Genomic DNA, 19524 nt, shown 5'->3' with positions numbered 1-19524 from the left:
AAGCATGGAAGTAAGTGCAATGATGTAAGGATAAACCTACAAGGGTGTGACACGCAAAACAGTGTTGTAAACACCATGTGCTTAAATAGAGTTGCGTACTCCTGTGTTGTCTACATGACAACTGAAAAGGTGTGCAAACTCCTAAGTGTCTCACAAATAAAAATAATAAAATAATGCATTAACCTAAGTAAACTTAAGTAAGTGTAAATAGTAAAGTATGTATTTACACCAAAAAGTTTCTATCCAAATGGTAATTTATGCAATGGATTTGAAGAAGCACTAAGATAATACAAGGAAATAGTCCCCAACTGCAACTTGTTGATTAGTAAGGATTTGTATTTGATTAAGCTTTGATGTTTACGATAAAATCTAAATGTAGAATCGCTTGTGTATTGAAGTCTTGGGCTCAGAAAGTATGTCTTTCTAGAATGATTCATTGGGTTCATATTTATATTGTTCACATATGCAGTAGGTATTGAATATAGTTATGTCATTTACTAATGTATTTCATGTATTTCTTTTTCTATTAGGGCCAACATCTTTTGCACCAATCCTCAAAGCAGCAATTTGTATTGTCGAGCAAAGTTAGGGGAAATACATGTTCTTTAGATAATTACAGATGCATAGGTTGTATATCATTTATTTATGCTGCTTTTCAAATGTACTATTAATTTAACAAATTGAAACTTCTTTCATCTTGTTGGATAAAAAGCATTTACTTACCAGAATTCTTGAATTATATGTAACATCAGTGTAACCTGGAGACTCGCACCCCCCTCCCAAACCTTGAAGTACCCGTCCCTAAGATATTCCCGCACTAGGTACTTGAGTACCCAAGCACCCCCACCTCTGCCATTTTGGGATGTGTACTTGAATTTCTATTTAATTTTTGATTTTTTAATGTTACTATTGGGTATGTAATATGTTACTATGTTGAATGGCAATGGTTCTAATTCATGTTGCAATTTTATTATGTTCAAATATTTTAATTTGGTATGTTCTAGTGAAATACGAAAACATCATTCCATAACTAGCATTTCAAGTTCTATATGTATACTATACAACACCCCTCTATGGCTCCTCCTCCCCTTGTTGTCATCCCCCCACCGTCCCGAAAATGAGGCCCATTTTCTCTGCGTCCCAGAAACTCGCCCCGGCATCCTATAGTCCCAAAGTACCCATGTACTGGTGTAATACTATATAACATACACTTACATTGCACACACTGTCCTTATTGTTTATGCGTGTACCCATCCTCAAACTCTCTTTAGATCATTGATTTCCTGAATTTTTATCTTTCTATAAGTCTTCCTTATTTTTGTGTGGGCATATTGATGATGTTTTTCTCATCTTTTGCTCGTATTTATCTTGCCTATCAATTGATTGGGCAAGTTAAATATTTATAGGTAACAAGAAGTGTTGATACTGAAAATAGTAACCTAAGCCCACAAGAACATAATGCAGTCAATGCAATAGTGCAAGCAATCATATTTTCAATGCTAATAAGTATTTTGTAAACTTGTAGTTGTAATGAAAGAATTGTTACAACTCATGCAGTGAATATCTGCAATTCTATCCTGATTTATACCATAAAATTTTATTCCAAATAAAGTTGAAGTTAAACCCCTTCCTGCCAACACCCATAAACATCCTTTTCATCATTTGTATCCATGTTGTCACCTCAAATACTATTTTCTTCATGTTTATCCATGCAAGCACACAAAATTGTAGCCCAATATAGTGCAAATACTAATGGTCTTACAATGTTCTCCCAACTTCACAATATCTATCATTGACTGCCATATAGTAACCGATCTAATATTTACATTCATACATCCTTTATGTAGTTTGTATATACAAAGTTCTCATCTTGTCTATGTGCTTTCCATTACATCTATGGGTGTTAAGCCTTTCTTTTGGCCTCCAATCATAGCAACATGATGCTGAGCAATTTTTTTTTTTGTGCAACTCCTTCCATTTTCGGCAGTGGAGGCTCATTCAAAAATGCCCAGTTGCTTCTTGTCCACCTAAATATATGAAACAGAAAAGCTCAACTATAAGTAATTAGACGGTATATTAAATAACAAGAACTCAAAAGATAAGAACCAAGACAATGTAGAAAATTACACATTGTATGATCGATTTTTAAAGGGTGCTAGCTCAATAGAAGAGCACCTACTTTACAAGAAGATGGATGGTGGTTCAATTCCATCATGCCCTATATGACCAAATACACTATTAAATATGCTAATAAATATTTGATCAAATATACTACTAGAAATGCTACGAAATATACCGCTAAACATTAAATATACTAAAAATGTGACCAAATATATGATTAAATATGTTACTAAATATGTGAGTAAATCAACTCTCAGATATACAACTAAATATGTGATTAAATATACTACTAAGCTAAATCACAAAGTTCGAGATTGAGTTCAAGTTCATCAACTACAAAATTCGGATGAAGTTCGACAAGGCAAAAAAGTCAAAAAAAAATCCGAAATTAAATTCACCTTATATAAATTTAATATTTTAAAAATATAAATAATATATCTATAAAAATATCAAAATAGATTAACATTTAAAAATACAAACCATAGGAAATCATTCTATATAAAGAAACATTATTTATGACTCTTAAAAACTTTATAAATTATTTATTTAATTTAAATGAATTGAAATAAACTTGAAAATATTCATAACTTTTACTAGTTAAAAAACTAATTATTTATATTTTTTAATTTAATATACTCTTAATTCACTATGGTAAAACTAAAAATTAATAATATTTGATATTTAATTCACTGTCATAAAATTTAAAATTACTAAGTTTTTATAGACTGTGATTTAATCTCTTAAAGAAGACTCAAAAAAAATCAATGCTACTATGCAGGATGAAGCAGTGGTAGATTTTATGAGAAAAGTCGCTGATGGGTTGTTGAATGTGATGCTCATCTATTGAACTCGCTCATTTCACGATGCAAAAGGAAAAACATACCGAAAAAAGAACAATCGCTGCAACTATATATATATATATAGCCCTAGCTACTAGTTTTGGCAACTGAACAAGCTATGGTTTCAGGCTCTTTTTATTCGTAGGTTAATCCTCTATTGAACCAATAGATTAAAAAACCTAAGGATATGCTTTAGAAAAATACTTCATGGAAAAACTGCCCGACTGCCATGCGAATTTGATACGCTTTTTTAACGAATTTTGTACCGCTTTAAGATGTTCGCCAAATTTTGAACTTCAAGCCAAAAATTTGGCAAACCTTGTGACATAGCTACTAAGTATGTAACTAGCCACATGATTAAATATACTACTAAATCAATTACTAAATACAGTACTAAATATACCACTAAATCAATGATCAAATACGTTGACTAAAATTGCTTAGTAGTAAATTTAGTAGTGTTATAAATGATTGGATATTAACTAATATTAGTCACGTGACTAAGTTTAATCACATATACACAAATTCTAGTGGTTTTTTGTCACATGTTTCTGTACTAGTGAGATAACATTTCTATCCATCTTCAATTGTCAATGCTTGCCCCTATGTTACATTGTGTATTAATATAGTATATTGTATGTTCCACACAAATTCTTGTTATATTCACGAGTTATAAAACTCCCAATCCAAACAACTGCATTGAATTGGGTGGTTGTATCTCATTCAAAATCTCTAGATCCCAATATTATTCAGGAAGATTCTATAATCCCATGCAAACCAAAGTTTCCATTTTTGCATGTATAAGTTCAGGATCGAAGTTCAGTGACCGTGTCAATATTTATAATCTCTCCCATCCATTTTATATTTCCACCATTGGCAATGTTTTCTCAATCTACTGAATTCTAAAATTGAAGATTTTCCTTTTGGGAATTATTTGGTTGGTAGATTGTCTCCCCAATTTTCCTTTATCAATTTCTGTTTTTCCTTAGCTAATCATATTCCATGAAATTTTCCAATCAGCACCTTATTTACAAATTCTTTGCTTCTAGCATAGCAAATTGTTTCACTCTTTTAAACACCCATATCCGGTTAGATCAATTCCCTATGCGGATCTGTTGTGTTTTTGTTTTCTTCTTGTCCTCATTCAAGTCCGTCCTTTCATTTCTTCACTGAAAATTCCTTAGGTTTTTCAATTGATTTCCCATGCTGCACTGTTTGTGGACACCATATTATCTCACTTTTTTAATCCTTAAGACCTTTCCTCGACTGATTTGGTTGATCATGACATAGATCCCTCCAAAACTTCATGAGCCCTAAATTTGCCACGCATATTACTTCTTTTCTGTTGGTTTACACAAGACTCTAAAAATTGGTAAAATATAATGTGGTACACAAGCATACTTTATATATATATATATATATATATATATATATATATATATATATATATATATATATATATATATATATATATATATATATATATCAAATAAAAAAATATAACCAATATTGAGACCAAGATGGGTTCTTTTCCTGTGCAATTAGTAATTAAACAAGATACATACACTAGAAATAGTAAAGCCATACTTCTGTCAACTATGGATAGAGAATTAATAGTTTTTAAAAATCACGTATGACATTTAAGACTCCTTAAAAGTATAATGCTGTATTGAGCTAACAGGAGCCTTAACAGACAATCTATCAGAAAATGTCACGGAAGAGATTGAACTCCTAACCAAAGCCAATGTTCTTTTGTTTTTTCCTTGGAGAAAAAACAACTCTTATTAGTATATTAAAGTGACTGAACAAGTAAAAAGCATTCCAAGATACTAAGTCTGTGACAACAAGAGACTGAAACAGGTGAAAATCATTCCAAGATACAAAATTTGTGTTAACAAGTGACTGAAGTAGCCACACACAACACACCAGAAAAATAATTTGCAAGAATAGAGGCTCACTACTTGAGAAAAAATTTCTTGAAAAAATTTGTCAAAAAATAAATTCACTTACATGAAATTAATGATCATTTATCCTCTAGGCACTAAAAATGTGGAAGTGTGTCCTTTATTATCAACAGAAACTGAATGGGAAAGCAGAGGTTAAACCAAATTGCCTTCTAGCTAAAGATAGAAATTTAGAATGAAGTGAAGAAAGAAAAAAAACGTAGAATAGTGTCAAGGTTTTTCCCACAAAGTACAATAATATCATGTGATAATATCTGTTTTCCATAAGAAGAGATATTGAGAAAAAAAATTCCCACAAGAAACTACCAACGTTGTTATGCAAAGACTGATGAATGTAGCCCCGTAAAGATATGTGTTTCATACAGACAGCAATCACAAAGTGCCACTTTACATGACACTACAATTTGATCCAGAATTGTCAGCAAGAATCTCAGAGAGCCTGACAAAGGAGACAACAATGAACAAAAAATATCAATAAGCTATCCATAATGATAAAAACTGCCACCAAACAGTTCAGAAGTCTATTATGTACATTAGGTGACTGTTCAACTTTCTACAATCAAATAAATGCCCAACTATCAAAAAGAAGCTTGGGAAATTCAAAAGTCATATAACATTATAATATGAAAATTATGATGTCCAAATATCTAAACTCGGATTTGAAATTGTTATTAAACCTTCTGACGACTATGATAACACTCTCCATAGGGATAGGATTACAAAGAAACTATTTGAAACTTAAGGAAGTTCTTGACACTAGAACAAATGTGCTATAGTTTAAACTAGTAGAAGAAAGGTGAAATATAAATATTACCATAATTATATAGAATAACATCAAACCTGAAATTGCAGGAAAGATAACACTCCACAATTTAAACAGGACATTATAAGCTACAAAATAAGATTGATCTGATTTCACAGAAAAAGCAAAATTGTTAGAGATGCTCTTCATCAAGGCCAAGGCTTGATACGGTTCTAACTACTGTTCATGGGAACAAATTTAAAATACATAGACAAAGCCTTCAAAATATTCTAAAAGCCATTTTAGAAATTTGCCATGATTAACAACTTCTGCCAAAGTGTAGAACCACCTACAGGATAAGTCATGGAGTGAATTCAATCTGTCTTATATAATTGCTACCTTCCATTTCCTGGATTCAATACTGACATGGAATTTCAAAATGATTGCAAACAGCATTTGTTTTTTAAACTTAGCTCCAGGCTGATAACATAGAGGATGCACAACCCATTTTCTTTAGGAAAAACTTGTAAAAGAGTTGTGTACAGGTTACAGTGCTACCAAAATCTCCATGGTACAAGAAACGGCTTCAATTGCCCTTAAAAGTGTTCAGTTATGACAGAATGTTTCAAAATCTTACTTATTCCTTGACAGGGAAATGACCGTATGAGCCGCTTTACTAGATCTGAGTTGTGTTGTTAACTAAAGTTACGTGCATGTGCTTGACCAAGAACTAGTTGGAAAGCCATCAAAATAGGCAATGATTCTTAGGGAAAACAATTATCAATTAAAGCTTCTCACGTTCTGAGATTTTTTCTTTTAGCTGCTCTTTCAAAACGTGATGCAGAGGAAGGTCATGGCAATGGTAAATTAACACAATCTCAGAGGAAAAACAAATGACTTGATTCCATAAGGGAGATCTCTCCCAGCTCAACTATTAAATATGAGCCAATTAGGGGGGTTACAAATGACAAGACAACATTACAAGGATGACTCTTGGACATATCATAACAGTAGAAACAATTTAATCATGACACATTGGTCTTCCACCAAATTTCTCCTTCGACACTTTACAATGCGTCTATGCCTTAAGGCCTACAAACATCAAAAGTTGATTCACTGACTCACAGGACTCCCCCACCCCTGGGAATGTCTTAAACAAGGCTTTTACAACTCATCGACATCTTTGACAAACCCCCAAAGCTCTGGTCATTCAAACTGATACACCATCCACACAAACTGGCTTAATGGCTAGTAGCCCTGATTAGGGACAAAGTTTATCATAACGCTTGAAATAAAAAGGACCTCCACAAAAGGGTTAGGGTTCTAGACACCAATTTCAGAGTTGCACAACATATTTAAAACAAGGTGGGACTGTTTTGTAACAGACTTCAAATTTGGACTGATTTTAAAGTTAAACAGATTAGACCTAATTAGGCCTGTTTTTCAAAGCAACCCTTCTTAAATCTTGCACAATTAAATGGCCGACTATTCCAATGGTTTGTATTCATCACAAAACCCCCAACTCCACTTGTTCTAGGCGCCCAAACACATACAATTGCTTCAGACTTTCATATTTCTTATAACAGTCCAGCTTTGACAGTCAAAACTCATAGATTCATAGGCTAGGGCATCAATGTAGCATGTTCCATCACCATTGTTTGGATTTGCAAATTCCAAAGTCTTATTCTACATTCAAGCTTTCAAACAACTATTTTTATAAAGAATTCCAACAGTACAAAATGCCCCTAAGATCAATTTCTTATCAAAGCCCTTGTTGAGGGAGGGTTTCAGACCTGTATTCGCAAAAATGGTCATAATATCTGATAAACCTCATAAAAACATATGAAACTTGATTCAAAATGAAGCTAACAGAGTCATCTAATCATTCCCATGCTTTAAATACCAAGAAACTACCGTATAACATCAGGGCACGCATAGTAACAGAGGAAAACCAGTAAATTTCATATAAAAGTCAAGTTTTTCATTAAAGATCTCATCCAAAAATTGCTCCACCCCACGCCAACCAGCTATTTGACCTTTCAAGGGTCTTTTACGACATCTCTCGACAGTTGCAACTGATTTCAACTGATTTTGAAAACCTTATGACTGTTAATTCCTTCCTTATTGCACTTTTGCAATTTTATCAAATGACAACTTTTCAAATTTTGATGACGACAAAACTTTGCGAATGGAAAAAATATGTCTTCCCAATCATCAAAACATGTCTAATGAGGTCCAAATGAACCTTGGAACATGATCACACACAATATAGCCATCTTTTGACACGTTATTACAATATGCTAGGACAATGACACCATTTGACCTATGATGACAACTTTTTGACAAAATATGCATGACTTGACACTTTGAACAAAATGACACACAAAACTTAAATCACACTCAAAATGGTCGAAATTGACCTTATTTGCAAAACAAACTCGAAAACTCTGAAGGCCTAACCCATGACCATATTAGACCTTAAGGTGATTTGGTGCCCCTGCACCAAAACATGTCCAATGCATTTGGCAAATTCAGCATAAGTCTTCAAGTCCATAATCATTTTTGGGAATTTTTCACCATCATCTCGAATTTGATGTTTCAACATTGAGTACCTATTCTTTAGTCTCTAATTTTGTCAATGGCAACGGTAAGTTCTTCCTCAAGATCTGCTACTGTATCATCCTTGCTTTCAGTCTTTTCAGTTTCTTTATCTTCACTCCTTAGAGCTTCTTTCATTTCCATGGCCATGAAAAGAATTTCTCCTCTTTCACTCTCTGAAAAGCTTTCATCACTTGCAAGTGGGCTATTACTTCCTCAAACAAATTGGCTCCTATTGTCTTTGAAAATTCTTCTTCATGGATTTTCCTTGAGTGCACTTCTTCTTGCTATGATGGTGTTTCTCGTCTTTTCTCGTCGTAACATACTTCTTTTTCACTACTCACTTCCAACCAATAGACATTTGGCAGCATGCTGACCTATATCACCACAATTAGAACATTTAAGTATATACTTTCCTTTGATCTTGCTAGATCATTTATTGAATTTCTTTACAAAGTTAGCTTTTTCCTGATCACTTGACTTCATGTTGGAACTTGTTCTTTATGCTTCTTGGTGCATTGAAGGTTGCTTCTCGTGTTTATGTTGTTTCATTCTTAGTCCTCATTTTGTATGTCTTCAGAACGCCATGCAGTTCATCCATGGTCAAAAACATTGCAATGAAACTCACGGAGATAGATGTCAATACTTTTTCATAATAACCTCATCCTCAATTTTTTCCTTCAAGACCATGAATTATGTTTACAATTTCATCCATGCAAAGAAAGTAGGTGGCAACATTTTCTTCATCTTTCAAAGTTTAAAATTGTCTCATGTGGATTTGGAGCTTAGCCTTTTTCACTTTGTCATCTCCTTCATAAGTCTTTTGACACTTGTTGATGTGAGTTTTTGTACCACTACATAACATATTAGTAATTGGATATCCGATACGGAGTATCAAACATACAATTCCTTTCTTGAAAAGTTATTGCTCATGGGATATGAGAATAACCCCAATGTTCCTTACACTTGTGGATACTCGCTCAATTTTATCGATGTGATTTGATGGTAATCACGTAGGTGGCCTTACGCTATTCATTCGAGGATGACTTGGGCTTTTGGTTAAATGGTGATGATTTTGTATGAGTGTCAGGTGATGTTGATGGTGACAGTGATGGTGGAGGATATAGCGCCACATAATGTTGATTACGCGAGGAGGAGGCGATAATGGTTCTAATGACTTCTACCTTCCTAACTTTCTTAGAGTGAAATTCGACTACCCAACTACTCACTATTCTACTCCTACTTCAACAACTCACTATTCTACTCCTACTCCCATGAATGGAAAGGTTAGCAAATGGACAAGGATCGAATCTAATGAAAGCTAACCAACGGCCCCACCTTCTCAGATGCAATGATTCAAAAGAAAAATAAACTAGTTTGCCACACAAGGCTTCCCAACAAGTTGTTAGGATGCTAGTGGTCTAGTATTGATCCCTATCAAACATTCACTAACATCACCATACAATTAGCCAGCTACTTCTACTCTAACAACATGAAATGAAATCCTACTTTAATTTGAGAGATGAGAACCATGCAATACACCAAAATGATAATGTATATCCACCATGCAAGTCACAACAATGAATAGAGAACAATTTTGATAGTATCTTGGCAACAATCCTCCAACATAACTCTCTCACAAATCAGAGCAAAATGACCTTATATAGAGGCCAAAATTACAACCAACAGTAGAGATCAAAGGCAAAACCGACGATCCAAATTGAATCCTAGAAACCCTAATTAGGGTTTCCACCCCATCGGCCAATGAGAAGATGCCACCTCGTCAATGGACCAATGAAGAAAGTGTAAAAGTGGCAACCAATGAGAAGGCACCAAAATGGCAGCCAATCAGAATTAGACACTTGTCCTATCCTAGAAGAAAGAGAAATTGCCACTTGGGCTTACATCAAATGATCTTCTAATATAACTCTCCCCTTTTCTTTCATTCTTTTAGCTAAGGCAATGAACCTAGCTAGCCTTTCGTTGACTTCTTCCATGGGAGGACAAGGTGTGTGTTTTATCTTAAGCTCCGCCGATTTCATCACGTTGCTTGCTGCCTGTAGTGTCTTCTCATGATCCTTCTCATATTCTTTCACAAATCCACTGAAAGCATTTAGGGAGGAAAAGGTGTTCAAATGTTTCTTCTTGATAGCAACCCTTCCTAGCTCATCCAATCTCGATCCAAGTCTTGTCTCATTGATATCCTCTTCTTTGATGTCTTCAAAATCAAGTGCCACCCCAACGTCGCTTAACATGGTTGAAATGGAAGTGTCAACGCTTGGGCTATGTTGTACTCTCTACTACTCTAATGTAGGTGAATTGCGAAAATTGGATGAACCAACTTCCAAACTTCTTTATCTTTGCCTCTGCTTCTGATGAAAGTCTCTTAGTAGGTGTCCCTTGTAGTAACCTTATTGTCTTCATAGCAAAGGCATCACAAAATATCTTGTAATCCTTCTTGTTGTGTAAATGAAGCTGTGGATAGCATTCATGCACCAAATATTGCCCCAGCCCCTTGCCAACTTCTCCTAAAGCCTTAAGTCTCGAACTCTTGTACAATCTAGCAATTAGGTAAAACAGATAGGATCCCATGTAGAATTGGTTTTGGTTTTGGACGATTCTGAGTTGCAATTCTAGATTCTCACTTATGATCCTAGCCCAATCAAATCTTTTTTTCCCTTTTTCAATTTCATCAATGAAGAAGTACATCCAGTTTTCAAATTGTGTACCTTGAGCTAGGCCCATGATCCGACTGAGAAGCACTATGAGATTTCTGTATTCTGATTTGAAGTCCGCCACTGTAAGCTTTGATGACTTAGTTACACCCTTCTTTCCCTCGTGTAGCCAATTTTGCTTTAGATGTGTGAAATAGGCCTCCTGGTTATCCTGAAATGATTTAGCTGCTTGATCCATCATCACTACTATCATGCTCTTGTATTGGGGAATGTTAAATGTTTCTTCGATTGCTTGTCCGCCAATATTGGCCAACACCCTCTTCCCTTCACCAAAGATGATGGATTTACTGATCAGATCGAACCGGGATGCACATTCCATAACCAATTCCGAACAAGGCAATGTAGGAGGAAAAGTCGTTGCATGTACAATTCTACTTTTGTATGTCTTCTTTGCCAAGGGGGATTGTCCTTTTAGTCTATCCTTGACTTTTATCATGTTTACTGTACCGACGTTGGTATCAATTATTCGTTTCATTTTCGAGGAGAAAGTTGTTTTGGGCATCATATCCTCTTTGTCTTTCTTAGTATTTGTTTCCTTAGGATTCTTGCTTGCACTACCATCCTCCATCTCATCGCCCTATTACTGGATGGTAAAGTGGTGGACAATGAATGCAATAAGAACCAAAGGAGACAATATCTAGACAAAAACAAAAGAAGGAAGTCAGCTTAAGGACCCTTTTCAACTCTAAATGATTAAAAGTCACCTCTACCAATAGCCGGATCTGTTAATCGCCTCATTTTTTAGAAGAAAGTTGTTTTGGGCATCATATCCTCTTTGTCTTTCTTAGTATTTGTTCCCTTTGGATTCTTGCTTGCACTACCATCCTCCATCTCGTCACCCTATTACGGGATGGTAAAGTGGTGGACAATGAATGCAAGAAGAACTAAGGAAGACAATATCTGGACAAGAACGAAAGAAGGAAATCAGCTTAAGGACCCCTTTCAACTCTAAATGATTTGAAATTACTTTTACCAATAGCCGGATCTTCTTTTTGGAATTTAGGATCAGACTTCGAGAATTTCAAACCCCTTGCAAATCTTGAGGCCCTAGCTCTAAGAGAAAATTGCAGCCCCTCTTGAAAATCAGAATTTTATCTTCCACAAATTTTGGCTTTCTCAAAATTCGGCTCCCACAAAATTCGCCAAGCAAAAAGAGTGCAGATCTGCCTTCTAAAAAAATCGCCAAACATGGGGAAGCAACTCTATCATGAAGAAAAATCACCAAAAAGAATGTCAATCTGCCCTCTCAAAATCGCTTAAGGAAAAAAAATCTGCTCTTGCTCAAAAATCACCTAAGCAAAAAAGAGGAGTGAGGAATGAAGAAATGAGGGGAAAGAGTTTCCTCTTATACCCTACTTGCTCATCCTCCTTAGTTGGCCGACTGGGACCCTGGGAGCAAAAATAAATTAATTAGAACACAAGACATAGCCCTCGATTAAATCCTTAGCACAAAATTAATTTTGTCAAGATGAAATTTACTTTTTTAAATTGCTAATTAGACCAAAACTACAAAAAAAAATTAAATAATGCCTCGGAGATGCTAAATGTTTCCATTTAATGATGATTTAGTAATTAATACGTCATTAAAATCGGATTTTGGCTAGCCAAAAGCCATTTTTCAATATTAAATTACCAATTTCATTAAAGGCTTAAAAATTTTCAAGACAATTTAATCCATTTAATGCCAACTTTTGCAATTCAATTCAAATCGATTTTGCTAAGTAATTTAAATTTTTTTGACGAAAATAAAATCATCTCTAGAGTCTAAAATCGATTTTGCAATTTGATTTCATCTTCACAAAAGAAATTTTTTTTACCAAAGAAATTCAAGATTTTCCAAAAAATTCAAATCTAACAAAATTTCATTTTTTGAAAATTATTTAAATTTACACAATTATATCCAAATTTTCAAAAGAAATCGTCTAAGTCCAAAATTTACAATTTTATCCTGCCAAGTGTGGTTCTTTGAAATTTTTGTCCAGCCTAAGGATGAAATTGATTGTTCTGGAAAATCCAGTTGGAACCGGGTGAAAATAAGCTAAACCTTCTCCCCTCTGGCCCTAAAGGTGTCCTATTACTTAAAATTTTCAAAAAATCAAATCAAAATCGTTGGACAACTTCAAAAATTCGCCAAGGCGACTAAAAAAAGGGGGTCTCCAAAGTTTTGGGGCAATGGTGTCAAAACCTCACAACAACACTTAACTCATATTTCTTTCACCAAAGTGCACTGCACAAAATTGAATTCGATTAGCCCACTTAGGAGTGTATTCATAGCTTTAGCATTGTTCTCGCTTGCCCTTTTACCGCATTGGTTGGTAGGTGGAATAAATGATGTCACATAGCCATACACAACTAATTGCCATATATCAAATGCATAAGCCATCAAATAAGTGCACATTCTTACACTTTAAAATGCATAGTTGTTCTTGTGAGCTTGATTTGAGGAAAATCCTTCTCGACTCACCATGTGAGTTCTTAAGATATTTCCTTCAAGAGGTTATGCTTCTTTTTAAGGATCCCACTCTAATGCTGATTGAAGAAACACCCACGCTCACACTAATACTAAGAGAAGGGTGAATTAGTTCCTTTCTCCAATACCTGAGTTCTACTTGAGGTATTTAAGCTTCCCAATCAACCTAAACATTTTATCCTTGTAAGGAGGGAGAGCCTCAATCTATCACTTCTCCACATTTTGCTTGAATCTAGAGGTGAGATTGCATCTACTAAGTCTGAATTGTGGGCTCTGCTTTCATAGCAAGTTCAACCATAATTTAAAAAAGATAGGAACATTATCACAAGCTTGGAATCATGGTTGTAAAACTCTACGATATCTTCGCCAAAATGGCGATATATCGCAGGTTGCTGTGGAAGACAAATAAAATGCAGGGTATCTCGACAATGTTATTTTCCTAAACTCGTGGTGGTATATTTTACATTATATCGCACCAAATGTAAAGTTCGACAAGTTAATATTGTTGACTGCTTTGTCAATAGGAAAAGACAAAAAAAAAAAAGGTTGCACTTTATAGTTTATATTCCATCGTTTTAAGTTTTAACCGGGTCTGAGAAAAGCAATGCTGCAGGTCTGAGGGAAATTGGGCCTGAGAAAAGCGACGCCACGGTCAGAGAAAATCGGGTTTAAGGAAACAGGCGTAGGAAGACAAAATGATGCAACAGCCAGAGAAAGAGCCAAGAAGAATGTAAAAAATGCCAAAACAAATGCTGCCCGTTCCAACAGTGGAATAGATTGGGTTTCCAATTTCCTATAATATTTTTCTATTTGCATATACTTTCAGTTTCATTTTTATTGGCCAAGTATGTAGTGATTTAATTAAATATTGTAGCTAATTTTTTATTATAATCAGTTTGTAGCTATTATTTATTATACTTATTTAAATATAAATCATTACTGTGAAATTGTTAATAATCAGTAACAGTAACTGTAACTGTTATATATATTATAAATTACATAATATATATAAGATAAAGAATTTTCTTGCAACAATTTAACAGTAACACTCTAAAAAGAATATATAAATTGTTAACTTGTTACTGTTAAATTGTTAATAATCTTAGTCTTTATCAGTAGCAGTAACAGTTATAAATATAATTGCAATTAAATTTTAATATAATCTTTGATCTCAACGTATCTAATAATTCTTTATCTTTGGGTTTGCAGACTTGTAGTGTCAGTTTGTAACTATAGGAAATGTCTAGTGGCAGAGCGAGGGATGCTTTTAGGAAACATGGGATCCCAGGAGAAAAACAACAAGATGTCCAATGTATCCATTGCTTTAAGCATATGACTTCGGGCATAAGTCAATTGATATACCATCTTGCAAAGATTCTATGCAATGATATTACACCATGTGATAAATGTCTGGAAGAGGCTACAAGAGAGACTTTGACAAGCCTTCAAACATATGCACAAAATAAGTAAGCAAAAAAGAGGACATTCGAGGCCATGGCAGCCCCAATGGAGAGTTTTAGTTCTATAGGATCACAAACAGGTGAAGCGGCTTCTTCTTCTATTGGGCCATGGATACAAGGATCGGAAGTGTTGGAAAGTCTATATCAGACTTTTGGGTTCCACGTCACGCTCCCAGTGGTCAACTTGCTAGGCACTACATAGAACAAAGAGATGCATGAGAAGACAAGGGTGGCAGTTGCAAAATTTTGGTTCTTCGATGATAATCCCTTCAATGCTTTATGTAGTCCATATTGAATCAAGCGGTCACTTTGATTTCTTTGCTTGGTAAGGGGTTCAAGCCCCCAACTCGTTGTGATGTGAGTGGACCATTGTTAGACGATGGGGTAAAAACCATCCATCAACTTGTGAAAGAGCAAAGAAAGTTTGGGAACAAAGAGTTTCACTATTATATCCAATGGGTAGTTGCTTCATCAATTTTAATAGGATGCTCATCAACTTCGTAGTTGCTTTAGGGGGACAATCAGTATTTCTAAAATCAGTTGATGTCTCCGATCATGTAAAAAATGCAAAAAATTTGTGCAACATGTTGGATGAGGTGGTAATGGAAGTGGGAGTAGCTAATGTCATCTAGATTATGATTGATAATGCAGTTGTGCATGCAGCAGCCGATAGACTTTGTATGGAGAGTCATTTTGCATTATTTTGGAGCCCTTGTGTTGCCCATTGTCTTGGCTTGCTCCTAGAGGACCTAGGGAAACTAGACGGGTGAAGAAGGTGGTTGAAGATGGAAAGAATATTGCAAAGTACATCTACAATCATACATGGGTCTTGAGTCTTATGAGAGAGCACACGAGTGGTAAGGATTGTGTACGAGCAAGGGTCACATGCTTTGCTACTAATTTTCTAAACTTACAAAGCATATTCGAAACATTGAACGTCACGAGGCATATGTTTCTAGGTGTGAAATGGCTAGAGAGTCCTTGTGCCAAGAAGCTTGATGCAGAGAAGATTCTGAAGCTTCTGTTTGATGCTAGATTTAGCAAGCTAATAGAGGAGATCATCCACGTAAGTTTTCAAGTCTTGATTGATGATTTATTAGTTAATTTTGAAATATTGCAATTCGCTGATTTTTGTATACTTTTTTATGTCCAGGTGTCAACACTATTGGTGGAGATTCTACGAATTGTGGATGGGGATTAAAAACCCATGGGGTTTCTATATGAAGCCATTAATAGGGCCAAAGAGGCCAATCAACACTTGTATAGGTCAAATGAGACCAAATATAGACCCATATGGAACATAATCCATCGTCAACAACTCCACCAACATATTCATGTAGCTGCCTACCACTTGAACCCCAAGTTTTATGTCTCCAACAATTTTAGAGCAAATGCAGAGTGTTAATGTTTGGTAGCTTCAGTTGGATAACTATATCACTGTACATGTAATTATATATGAGATATAATATTATGTGAGATATAAACTTATTATATGAGAGAAATATATTTATATTCATATATATATATATATATATAACAATAGTTAAGTTTAAATTAAAATAATTGTTTAATTATTGAATAGACATGTCCTATGAAGGGACATGTCTATTCATGACCTATGTTCAATATAAAAAGAGGATGTTGCATATGGAAAACATATACCTGATTACAAAGCAATGCTATCACATATTGCAGCAATTCCTTAAACTTAACACGGTATCAGAGCAGGACGTTTATTGGAAAAAGTTAGAATCACTAATGTAATAATGTTGGATAGATTTTTTTTGGTGGAGAAAAGCCTCCAAGTGCAAGCTTCTACTATAAGTACTTCTAAAATGCTTGCATTTATTACAAAACAAGTGGAAATTACAAGTTCAACAGTTTAGAAATGATATCGTTGAGCTTCTCAACAATGGGAGATTCGACACAAGAATCTTTCTTCTGGTTTGAATAAAGCAGTTTCAAGCTTAATATTTGCTTCTGCAAGGTGTGCTGATATGCCCAAGTTGCAAAGCTTGCGAGATCTTTTTTTGCACACAGATGTGGAGTTGAATTTGCCTTTGCTGCATTGGATGAGAATTCTGATTCTTCCTAAATCAACAAATTATTGCTAAGTTTTCTAATAAATTGGCAACACTTGAATTGAAGTTGAAATTAGTGGAGGAAATAGCAATCAATGGGATTCATCAGTTATTTGTAAAGAGCTTGGCAAGCAGTAGCAGAATTGACAAGAGTTTGACATGATCAATTTGTGTTGATCTAAAACGATGTTTACACCTGCACAAACTACAACAACAATGTTGAGCAGTATGAAGGAGGAATCAATAAAGAGATCAACGTAGGGATTGAGTTTAATTATTAAAACATTATTGAGTTAATACAAACTGAAACATATTTATCCCTGGGATGAGCAGTGTAGTGATTAAATCAATAGACTTTTATTGTCAAGTGTGGTTTTCTTTGTGTAAAATAATTTTGTATGGAATGAACTCCATCACAAGTCTACGCCAAACAAAAATAATATTGGTTGAAGAAAACTTTGGAATTGACCCAAAGAAATTAGTCTCAACAGGTATGTAGATTAAAACATTGAGAAGATTGAGATCGCAGACAAACTCATAGCTCGTCAAGCTTCCCATGACCTAAGATCCCGTTGAGCCCTCAACTCATCGTGCTCCAGTAATCTTCCTCAGCTATGAAACAATGTCTCTTATTTGCTGCGATTTTAATGGCTCCATTGTGGTAGGTAACAATGAGGAGGTTTAATAGTTGACAAAGTAAGGTGTATGAAAAGCTTAACCAATCTTAAGTAAAGGAATCTAAGGTATGATGCACTTCAATATTTTAATTAATAATAATGAGTTATAATTATGTGCATCACATAAGGTATGTAATGATTATTTCTTTATTTATATTACATTGAGATGACTAATTATGAAATAAGTTTCTTTATTCTAATGAGATAATGAACATAGGCAAAAAAGCTATAAAATATAATGTGATATAAATATTGTGATTTTTATAAAAGCTATGTGCCTTCATCTTTTCCTTCAAGAATGTTCTTGCAGGAAAAAGAGGGAGATTAAGATTTAGAGGGAGAAGACTGAGGATACTATTTAGTTAACCATCAGTGAACCTGATCTTATTGATTAAGAGGGAGTAAACCATGCTGAGACAGTTTCTATAATGATCTATAAGTTGTCACAATCAAGAGGACTATGACCATGTGACTTTTATATGGGCCTACCCCCTATGTACATCATGAGGAAGTGACGACTTTCAAATGATGTCACTTGTATTTGGGAGAAGTTGTTGTAAGGTGACGATCTTACAATCAACTTGTATTATGAGATCTAATAAATTGAGTAAATGGTGAATGTCTTGTATCTCAACATTCTGGGAGGCCATTACTCTTAGAGTACTTGGTGAATATAATTGATATTCTAGGAGGCCAATACTCTTGATATCAAATGTAATATCTAAAACGTTTTGAGTAAGTGGTGAATATCATTGATATTCTGGGAGGCCAATACTCTTGATATCAATTGTGATATCCAAACGTTTAAGTGGCGAATATCATTTATATTCTGGGAGGCCAATACTCTTGATATCAAATGTGATATCTAAACCTTGTTTTGAGTACTTGATGAATATCGGATGTCGATATTCTAGGAGATCAAGACTCTTGATATCAAATGTGATATCTAAACTTTGTTTTGAATGTGATATCTAAACTTTGTTTTGAGTACTTGATGAATATCACATGTCAATATTCTGGGAGATCAAGACTCTTGATATCAAATGTGATATCATAACCTAGTTTGAGTAATTGATAAATATCATATGTTGATATTTTGGAGATCAATACTCTTGATATCGTATGCGATATTAATGGTAGAAAACTTCTGAGTTTTTCCTAAATTTCTAATAGTACCAATGGTGTAATATTTGTCTTGTGTTTATCCTCCCTTGCTAAGAGGGAGTGTTAATGTTTGGTAGCTTCAGTCGAATAACTATATGACTGTACATGTAATTATATATGAGATATAATATTATGTGAGATATAAACTTATTATATGAGATATATATATATATATATATATATATATATATATATATATATATATATATATATATATATATATATATATATATATATATATATATATATATATATATATATATATATATATATATATATATAAAAGAATAGTTAAGTTTATATAAAATAATTGTTTAATTATTGAATAGACATGTCCTATGAAGGGAGATGTCTATTCATGACCTATGTTCAATATAAAAAGAGGATGTTGCATATGGAAAACATATACTTGATTACAAGGCAATGCTATTACATATTGCAGCAATTCCTTAAACTTAACACAGAGGTTCAAATTGTCTTGGACACATGTATTTGAAGATTGGTTTATGATTTGGACCTCTGAGACCTCACACTTGATGAGTTGCAAAGGTACAAGAGGGAAGAGAGGTCATCGTTTTTTTCTCTTGATTGCAAACATAAGAGATAAACCCTACAGCCATGTAAAAAAGAACATGTGTTTAGTTTTATTATACCATTTACTCCGCTCATGAAG

General features: G+C 34.2%; 1 protein-coding gene across 2 annotated transcripts in view; it reads right to left on the bottom strand.

The window, feature by feature from the left end:
• Nucleotides 1-1561: 1561 nt before the first annotated feature.
• LOC149576081 (peroxisome biogenesis protein 19-1-like) overlaps nucleotides 1562-19524 on the bottom strand; it is a 104056-nt gene continuing 86093 nt past the window's right edge. The window contains exon 5 of one of the 2 annotated variants that reach the window (XM_089816270.1): nucleotides 1562-2027. In XM_089816270.1, coding sequence (XP_089672396.1) covers nucleotides 1928-2027 — 100 coding nt within the window. In that variant the 3' untranslated portion in view covers nucleotides 1562-1927. Of the gene's footprint in view, nucleotides 2028-4921; nucleotides 5364-19524 lie in introns of those variants that run through there. The other variant, XM_089816272.1, reaches the window with a different exon arrangement.

The sequence above is a fragment of the Cupressus sempervirens genome, chromosome 1, assembly GCF_028749045.1.
Source record: "Cupressus sempervirens isolate cs-2001-9-10 chromosome 1, ASM2874904v1, whole genome shotgun sequence".
Taxonomy (NCBI): Eukaryota; Viridiplantae; Streptophyta; class Pinopsida; order Cupressales; family Cupressaceae; genus Cupressus; species Cupressus sempervirens.
The sequence above is the reverse complement of the archived record's forward strand: the minus strand, read 5'-3'. Positions and strand labels throughout refer to the sequence as shown.